This window comes from Haemorhous mexicanus, chromosome 3 (genome assembly GCF_027477595.1).
Source record: "Haemorhous mexicanus isolate bHaeMex1 chromosome 3, bHaeMex1.pri, whole genome shotgun sequence".
NCBI lineage: Eukaryota > Metazoa > Chordata > Aves > Passeriformes > Fringillidae > Haemorhous > Haemorhous mexicanus.
Window position 1 is genome coordinate 35,310,243 of NC_082343.1, and position 10,159 is coordinate 35,320,401.

Consider the following 10,159-nt stretch of genomic DNA (forward strand, 5'->3'; position numbering starts at 1 on the left):
CCACTTCATTAGATCATCTTGAGCATAAGCAGTTGAGTGTGTCACTCTAGCTGTGCTGAAATTTTGCCCCAGACCTATGTTTTTCTCAGTTGAAAGCACTCTGGATTTTTGTCCTACAGTCTCTGCTCCTGAAAGCCTCTGATTTGTGATTCTTGTCAAGGGCAGTATGTTAACTACAGCAGAGGCAGATGAGTTATTCAAGATTGGCTTTGTCTTCAACCACAGGGCAGTTAAGGGGGCACAGTTCTTCAAGTCGCATCTGTTGGCCTAGAGCTTGTTCTAAGAGGTTACTAGATGCCTCTTGAGGCCCTTTAAAGTATTTTAGGCTCTTTAGAGCATTTTTGGTATGTGGACACTAAATTTCTACAAATATTTGAGAGGATTTTAAGTTGTTTAATTTCTCAAATATAAACCAAGTCATGGCAAGAAGGTTCACTCTGTCTGATCTCATGTAGAAGCAAGTTCCATAACTGACCTATGACTGGAAACATCTTACCATCCTAGAGCATGACGAGTTCAAACCTGAGCTTTTTCAGCCTAAGGGACCCCCTCTGAGCACAGCAGATGTGGTATGGAGAAACAGAGGTGATTCCTGAGAGGAATTGGCCCCATCCCATGTAATTCTTTGAAGTTAAGGAAAAAGACCATTAAATAACTCTTTAGCTTGATTGACAATAAATGCTGTGTGTGGAGCACTAACATGTTTATGTCAAGTGTTCCTGCTGGGAAGAAAGACCCCTGCATGCCTCACCAGCCGCTGCTCCTGGGTGGCCTAATTTTTGGCCCCAGTTATAGTATGTACCAATCATAAATTAAGTAATCATTGCTTAAGTTCAGTGTTTCTTTAAATATGTATTGATACTGATATGACATTAACAATGATTTAATTCTCTTTATTCTTTACTTACTCTTAAAATATACCTTCAGCTTGCCTATTACAGAGCATAGAAAGGCTGCTATAAATTATCTGTTTAATGTCCCATCACATTTGTGAAGTATCAGCAGACCTGAGAAGAAGGAACCTGAGGTGAGAGCAGGAATTTAAAAGGAGTCTGAGGGATAGGTGTATGTATTCTGACAAGCAGGGTGGTGATGAGAACAAGAATTACACTGCTTTGTGTAATCAGAAGAGTGATCATCAAATGGGCCCCAAAAATCTTTTGTCCATCTGAAGAGGACAAGATGATTTGACCTCTCCCGTTTTGACAAATTCTATAGATATCACAGATTAGTCTCCTTGGTCTTGTTTACTTGTGATGTGTTTTGAGTTAGATTTAGGAAAAAAGAGTCCAGAAGAATATGGCATTGGGGCAGTAGTATGTAATTCAATTTAAAAAAAAACAACCAAGCACTCAGCACAGGGTAAAAAAACCAAGTGCATGCTGAAAGAAATTACTGTGAAATGGAGATCTGGAACATGAACTCTGCTGTTGCTGACTGTTACCTCAAATCCCATCTGAATTCAAATATTACATGTTGTTTTGGTTATTGTGTTACAGAAAGACTGTTACTGATTTTTGGGAAAATGTGTTGGAAGTTAAGTGGTTCAGGGCTTGGAGCTGTATGTAGGAATAACATTTAGTGAGATTAGTTTAAGAGGGGAAGAGACTGTAATAAGACTGAAGAGGCATTGGGGAGAGAGTAATAAACAGATGCTAATACACACTTTATTAGTGCCTGGATTGACTGCAGCTCTGTAGAAGATGGGGCTTGTGGTCTAAAAAAAAGCACAGGTCAGCAGCGGTGTGAGGATTTCTTTCCATTTGCCACAGCTCAGGATCTCAAGGTTGTCAGCAGTGTGGTGTTTTGTCACAGTCATGTGAAACCCATCATTCCCAAGTGTAATCATAGTTTCTCATACAAATTTTCTCTTTCTTCAAGCGGGGGAACTCCTTTATTGTTTTTAAATGTTGGCTTCTAGTGAGAAACATGTATTTGTATAAAGGCATAAAATCAGGAGCAGGCTGAGAGACAAAGTTGCTGGAAAGGTGCCACGTTGAGGAAATGTATAGTATTTCATGATAAAAATCATCCTGCAGAAAAATTATCATAGACAATGGTTTACATTTTATTGCTTCTGAGCATCTACAGTTTCCAGTAACTTCTGGGAACCAGAGGTGCTTGGCATCAGTAAAGCAGCCCATAGCTCATTTTAATCCTCTGGTCAAATTCTCAGCTGCTATAACTCAGGACACTTCTTTGACACTTTTTCTAGGATTCATTTAATGTAAAATTTCAAGTTAAGTGATATTATTTTTGTCTTGAATTTTATGTCACATCCAAATATCCCTTCTGTGCCTCGGTTCTGCCATTTACAGAGTTTGTTTTATTCAAGGGGTAAAGGGGCTTCCAAACATAGCTAATTCTTGTTAAAGGAAAAAAAAAAAAAAATCAAATGGCCTGTTTCAAACCTATTCTGAATCTTAAAAAGGATACACAGAAATTATAAAAAAGAAACAACTTCTGATTGGGTGAGTCCTGTAAATTAAGAGTTATAGGAGGATTTATAAAAATAGGACAGTTTTTAAAAATAGTTTGGCACATTTTTAACTTACCAGTCTATGCATTCTTTTTATTTTAAAAGGAAATATGTGAAAATTGGTTCAAATTACATCTGGAAAAACATAGCTGATATTACAGTGCAACTTTAAAGACCTTTCTCTATCCTTTCTAAACAAAAACCCTCCAATGAATCATACAGTCCTTCCTTGGCCATAAATAGTGTGGAGTGGTACTTCACTGCTGGAGGTGCATGGGACATTAAATTGTCCAGTTTTTCTCTGGTTGCTACCCAGGTGGATAACCTCAGGGTCCTGGGAAACATTTGCCCTTCAGTAAAAGAGATCCCAGTGTTCAGGGCTGCTGTGAGTTATTGTTAAGTGCTTAACAGCTGCTCTGTTCATCTAGAGGAGGTTGCATTACCCTTACTGAGACTCATTACTTTGTAGTGTGCTCAGAGCCTTGCTGACTGTGACTGTATGAAGGGCTCTTGAAACCAGATGTGGTGGACTGTTGTGGTGGAACAAAATTGCTTTTTTTAATTTGAAGACAAAAATGTAATTTAATTTTGAAGTCATGAGTGTCTGTCTTGCATACAGAAAGACAGAACAGGTAGATGTGTGTGTGTGTGTGTATGGTTAAACACATGGCACATGGTCCTTTGCTTGTTATGGGAATAAAACCCTAATTTCTTGTTTTTATTAAAGATTGTTGGAAGTTTTCGAGGCTGGAACTCATAGAATTTCAAGTCTCAATGTAGAATTATAAAGTATAATAGTCACAGAACTGTTTTTCCTTGTGTCTGGAGTCAATGCATGAGCATGACAATGAATTCTGTGCTTGTAGGACCAGTAAGCTCACCAAAAAGGAGTTAACAGCCTAGCAGAGAAAGAGATTAAAATGTCAAGGTTCTAGTCTCTAGTACATTTTTCAAAAAAATGAATCTGAAAAGCAGCAGTTGCATTACAAAAAGTGTGGTCTTGGAAGAGATGAAGACAGGAAAACAGGAAAAATGCAAAGGAAATCTATTTGCACTGAGTTGCTCAAAGTCTTACTTAAAATGTAGATAAAAACTTCCCTAAAGATAAGAAAGTGTTTTACAAAATTATTGCTGATTTTGTGCACTCTGTCCTTCCCAGTAATTAGAAATTATGGCAATTCAGATTTGAAATTAAGAAAGAAGAGAGATTTAGATCTTGCAGAAATTCATGATTATGACATTCACTTCTTACAGGTGTAGAATGGCAGGAAGCAGAGACTTGTTAAAGACTCTGCCTTCAGCCTCAGTGACATCTGAAACTCGTGTGGAGCAGGTGATAAATGTAATAATAGGCAGCAACAATGGCTGAATTTTTACACAAGAATGCAGCTGCTGAGGAGAACTCATACAGTTTTCTTGCACTTTTTTGTACAACACCATAATTGATTTCCCTGGCTGTTAATTTAATTTTTAATATTGTCTATAATGAAAAAAGTGGGATTTGCAGAGTGATGGAAGAGAGGTCAGAGTATAAATTTCAGCACCCATCAGCTGTTCTGTTCCAACAGAACATTTGTCTATCTGGATTTTCAAGTTTTTCCAAGAACTACCCACTCCAGCTGCCATGGATTGGTCATATGAGCATACCTTGTTGTGATATTTCCAACAGATCTTCTCTAAAGCTGCTATTGTAATCTGTCCTTCTGATTTTGAGGAGAAAAAAGTAATTTACTCTTGCTTTTTAAGTGAAGGTTACAAATTTTGACTTGTTTTTGAAAAAAAATACCAATTGAACTGAGTAATTTGGACTGACCTTATAAAGTGTTTCTGTTTTCTCATCAACCAGAATATTTTCTTTTCATATCTTCAGCTCAATACAAAATGTCATGCTTTTCAGAGAATATTTGTTGCTTTAGATTTTTTGCATATTTGTCCTCCAAATGACCAGCAAAAATCAATGATGTTTCAATTGAAAAATAATGGAAGTTTTCTGATTTGTGGTCATTTTGAATTCTAGGCTATTGTTTTCCTGCTAGTACTGTTTGTGGAGTTGAACAAGAATTTCCTAATAGGTACCACCAACTCAAAGCTAAAATATTTTTTGAGTGTGCTTAAAAAAACTTCCTTAATTAGTGGGTTTGTATACAATGAATGCGACTGCTTCAAGCTCAGGGAATATACTTTTTAAAACTCATTATAAAGAAATCAAATTTCAAACTAAAATTCTAGGGGAATGTGAGACATTTGTTAAAGAGTTGCTAAAATAATTTGAGACTGCTCATATTTTACAATATTTTGCACTTCAAAGGATAGTCTATTTTTCTTGATCTTAGTGATGAGATCAATTTTCTAGCTGCATGTTTTTGAAGTCCTTGAAAAGAGGTTTGTTTGCATTGTGTACTTATTTCTTCTCTGCCTTTGAAAATTATTCTGAAAAGGGATGAAGATGTTTTTGTGGTGTCATAGTTTCATACATAAGGATGAAGTTTATTCTGATAAATACCAAACTTACTATATTTAGGATGAAACTGACTATCACACAGTATTCATTTCAACATCTATGAAAGCTAACACAGTTTTAGCATAGTTCTTAGTCCAGCAAGACTGGCCAGCAGCCAGTTCCCCAAAGCATGGAGTGTGTCTCTGTCTCATGTAGTGTGTCTCCACTGGCATTCTGATGATGCAGGGGCGGAGTGGAAGAAGTATTCACACAGGTGGTGGTACACTCCAGGATTACAAAATTGATTGGCAAAAACCCATTTAGAATTTTTTTCAAGTAGCTGGGCCAAGTCAAACTCCTGGGATTTTGAAATACATTGTCTTGGAGGCAATACACAGGGTGAAGGAAAGCCTTGCCAGGCACCTTTCTGAGAGGGCTGTAACTAGGTGTGATTGTGTTCAGACTGTTTCAGCAATGACTGTGCAGAAAGAAAAGCTGTAGGTCCCATCACGGGAGAGGCAGACAGAAAGAGGAGAATGTCTTGAACACTAAAAGCTCCACATTGTACACAGTAGTAAAAGAAAAACAGGTCATAGTTGAAATGTAGTCTTTCAAGTCAGGAAAGAACTAGTCAATTAAAATTTTACATGACTACTCACTATTCTGAATTGTATTCTGCTGGTTTGTAATTTTTCAACAATAGTCCTTGAATGAGCTCATTTTCATATTCTTCTGGGTGAGAAAGGGTATTTTTCCCTCTACTTGAAGCAATATCCAAAAATCTGTAATTATTGACAGCTGCATATTTTAAAGCTGTGCTTGCCTTGATCCTAAAAGCCTTGAAAAGTTATGGTTAATCTCCAGAGAAGATAGCAATAATATGAAAGAACATGGACTACACCAGCTTGTGGCATACAGCACTCACGTAGAAGAAGAATTACGTGGATGATTGCATTGGTGTGTTGCAATATCAAAGGAGAAAACTCATGGTACTCTACAATTGTTAGTGCACACTACAGTCACACTATCTGTGAGAGTCTGTCAGGAAACCAGGAAGGGATAGGATAGCATTTAGCTTTGCATGATTTGAACTGTCCACAAGAGCTATTGCTCTCTAACAACCCTTGTGCATGCTTGGGAGTCTCTTCTGCTAGTCCAGGATTTCTGCTGGAGCTGTGAGGGAATGATACAGCTGTACCCAAAAGCAGGAGTGTCTCTCAGCACCTCATTGCTGTTACTGCATATCAGAGTACAGCTTTGGACCACCCTTGCAGCCCAGCTCATTTAATATACCATGCTGCCCTGCTGACTTCAGTGAAACTCTACAGGATGCATGTCAGCTTGGGATTTGGCAGTGGTTGCACACAGTTATGTTTTCGTTGGCTGGTGTGACCATTTTGGTTGTGGTCATGGGGCTGTATCGTTCTCTGTTGACAGTTGGGATTTTGTCAACAAGTGCACACATGTGCAGTGCCTGGGTTGAGTGTATTAGCACATAAGGAAATAATTAGCAGAGATGGAAGGTAAAATCATTATCTTTCTGTCTTGGCTTTAATTGTCATTTAATTTTTATATGCACATTTATATGTGTAATTCTCCATGTATATGTATCAGTAAATTTTTTTTCAGCAAAAATGAGCTGTCAAAATGTGGACTACTTCCAGTTAAGCCAACATTCCCTTTTTCCCACCAGCTCTCTCTTCCTTCTTGCTCTTGTTTTCAACTCCCTCTCTCCCCTTGTTCAGTCCCTGGCCTCCCAGGTCTTTTTTTCCTGTGCATATCCCCTGTGAATGATGAAACATAAAAGTAAAGCAACAAAATAGGAATAAGGCAAAATACAGTCCCTGACCCTGTAATTTGAATACATTTTGTGTAGCAGTTTGCAGAACATTTTGAACTCATATTCAACTCTGAAAATGATATAGAGAGTGTTTAATAAATGTAAGCCTTGACAGTAGAAAGACAAGGTTGAAAATGGCTGTGTATTCAGTCAGTGCTGAACTAAGCCTCAGGGTGAACAAATGGGACTGACGCAAGTATATTGCATTCCTCCTACAACTTGTACCTCTTCTTCTGCTTGCCACACTCTAAAGAGAAACCTTGCTGTCTGCAGGAAAAAAACAAAAGCTGACCTTATTGTTCATTTTCAGAAAGCCACAGACCCAGAAATCAACAAGGAAGAGAGTTGGCCCAGGACAGGATTTATGGCTTTTTCTTTCCATTAGCAGCCAAGCTTTGGGCAATAATGAAATTTTCACCCTAAAACCAGAAACTAGTACACTGAACAGAGTTGTGGCTTCTCTCTCCTTTTAGCATGACACTCCTCTTGGTCTGGAAGGACTCTCTCCAAAGGTGACATAATATTCCCTTCACTGACCATTCTCAGCTCTGTTTTTAATGCCATTACTGAGTTTTTTTCAATGCTTTTGCTGTACGAGTTTTTCTTGACTGGAAGCTGCTGGCTCAATTGATGCAAAGCATTAAGCAGTTTGCAACAATAATTCCTGCTTTAACTGATGTTTGCCTGTTTAGAACTGGCAGACCAGAGGTAGAATGCTTTGCACGTTTGCAGTTTCTTCTCCAGACAGCTCTTTGAACAATCTTGGGTTTTGTTCCATTCTTTTTCCTAAGCCCAGAGGAAGATTCAGGGAAGATTGCCCAATGTTTTCTGGACCTTTGCAAACTTATAATGCTCACTGTCCAATAAAATCCTTTACTTCTAAAGAGAAATTATCCAAAGTTGTTTGGAGATATATTTTTAAAATGCTGTATTCTGCAAAACGAATAGAGAATCCCATCAACTCATGAAATGCTGAACACTATTCAGATATGAGAAAACCTGCACCTTTATAATTTTCAACTTAGAAAAATATCATAAGAGTACAACCAGATACAATTAAGCTTTTCCATTTCTTACTAGCATGGGACAATATCTGGTTGTTTACTTTTTTTATTTAATGGAGTTTAGAATCATTTTCACAAGTTGACCACAGTCAGTACAGAAAAGAGTCTATTTTCCCTGAATTAAGGGAAAATGTTGAGGTTTTCAATTTTTGTTGAAAGCAATGGCATTGTGCTCCAGACAGCCTGTAGTGACGTGGAGTTTAAGGGGTGCTCAATGCTGTATGACATTTCCTTCTGTTAGAGTATTTTGGCAAGAGCTTACTGGCTTTGCAGTGTGTGCCTTTAAAGGCCTCTGATAAATGATTAGGCAGATAGTTTAGCCTATTGTTGCCAGTAGGAGTAAGACAGTAACTCTAAGAGAAGTGTCCAGCTAATGTATTAATGCCTTAATCCAGACCAATAATATGATGTAGTTTGACATGTCTGGCATATGGTTTCTATCATCTCAATATTCTTCTCTGTTCCTCCATGACATTATAGACAACTAACCAAAATAAAGAGAAGCAGGAATTTCTTCACCCATAAAATATATTCTAAAATGTTCTGTATTTTGTTCCAGCTCTTTGGTTGATTGAGTAATGAAGTGATCCTGAAATCCAGTGATTACTTCACTGACTGTCTACAGTATTTTCCTTCAGAATATCCCGTGGCATTACCATTACTGGACCCTGTCATTAGAAATACTTACACAAAATCTGTGATGTGCAGGCACTTGCACTGTTAAATATCCATGGGTACAGGTGTTGGGTGTTTGGACCCTTATGAGCCTTCAAGCATGAGGTGGTGACATTTTAGAAATGTGGTTTTAAACCAAGGTGCATTTTGCAACCTAGAAGTTTCACAGCAGCAGCTAAAGGAAGCAGAATATATCCAGGGGACACTTAAGTAGAATAAGGGAGTTTTTGTACTGTGGTTACATGCTTGTTGTATGCATGTGCCCCTTGGTTATATGCATGTGTCCCTTTCCAAGCAGATTATACATGGAATAGCCAAAACATATGTCACTGGGTACCTGTGAGACAGTCCTAGGCCTGGCTTAGGTTTGAAGCCCCATGCAAGCTGTGCACTTAAAACATTGGCCTAAAAGGAGCCTTTTCCTGCTGCCCTAGGAATACAAGGTAGTGTTGGCTCTGAGCACAGCAGGTCACCTGCCTCTTGCTCCCACATTGGCCCTACTGTGCCATGAGCCCAGTAGCATAGGCAGAGGCCAGTCTGGAAGATCCTGAGGGTGCAGTCAGCCCATGGTGGCTGTTCCAGGTAGGTAAGGCTGTGTGCTCTGAACCCACAATCTAACCTATGTCTTTAATTACATTTCCCAATGTTCTCTTCTTAGTTGCATAATAAATCATTAGCAAACATCACAGAACATCTTTAGAGAAACTGCATGTGGTCAGGATGCAAGATTACATCAGGTATAAGGCAAGGCAATACTTTGCATAAAGTACACCAATAAAAATTATATCCCAGGCTGAAGGGCTTACTGGTCTGCTCAGAAGGCTGTTTGTGGACTAACATTTTAAGTGCTTTAACAAAGCTGTAAAGGGAGGGCCGCCATCTGGCTCTTGTTTTCACTTCAAACTTTATTTTTGTTTTCACTGATAAATTAACTTACTACGCAGTCTTTACATTTTGTGGCTGTTGCAGTTGTGTGTTATGTCTGTTGTTAGTAAAGAAATGTGGATAGGCACGTATTAGGCAAATGAAGGGATTTATCCTCTCTAAATTGATGCATGGTTGTCTGTTTCTTTCAGGATAAAGAGGCCCAGAAAGACTTAGAGGCTTTACTTCTTACGCTGAAGCTCTGATACTACGTACTTTTAACTCTTCATGCTGCAATAAAATTGTAAAATTAAAATGAGACTGGAAACTGCGGGTAAATTTCAGCTAAGTCAGTGGAAAAACAGTCATTGATTTTGGTTGGCTTGGATCATGGCCTTTAAGTGTCTGGCGATTATGGTATTAAAATAATACATTCACTTTTGATTATTTATAATCTTGTACTGAAGTTTAATTTTAGATTTCTTACACTGTGAGTCTGATTCTCTGAACATGAAGTCCACTGCTGGCAATGGACATCCTGGGGGTTTGAATGCAAAAGGAATAAATCTCACTCTTTGAAAGATGAATCAACTAGTACGTGATGCCAGCATAGAACTGTGTGTAGCATAAACAAACAAAAAAATGTTTCTATAGTAAATTATATTTATATCAACTAATTTACACAGATGTGTACAGAAGAAAATTATTAATATTTATGTTTACACATTTCCCCACTCTTAAAAAATTAGTCTTGTTGAAGTTAAACAAAGCTGTTGCCGCAACAAAGCTCTTTTTAC

The 10,159-nt window shown here is 38.1% G+C and overlaps 1 protein-coding gene across 4 annotated transcripts in view; it reads left to right on the plus strand.

The window, feature by feature from the left end:
- Nucleotides 1–9,816, plus strand: part of RMDN2 (regulator of microtubule dynamics 2) — a 54,068-nt gene extending 44,252 nt beyond the window's left edge. For all 4 annotated transcript variants that reach the window (XM_059841341.1, XM_059841340.1, XM_059841338.1 and 1 more), the window contains one exon: nucleotides 9,575–9,816. In XM_059841341.1, the coding sequence (XP_059697324.1) occupies nucleotides 9,575–9,628 (54 nt within the window). In that variant the 3' untranslated portion in view covers nucleotides 9,629–9,816. The remainder of the gene's footprint in view (nucleotides 1–9,574) is intronic.
- The last annotated feature ends 343 nt before the right edge of the window (nucleotides 9,817–10,159 follow it).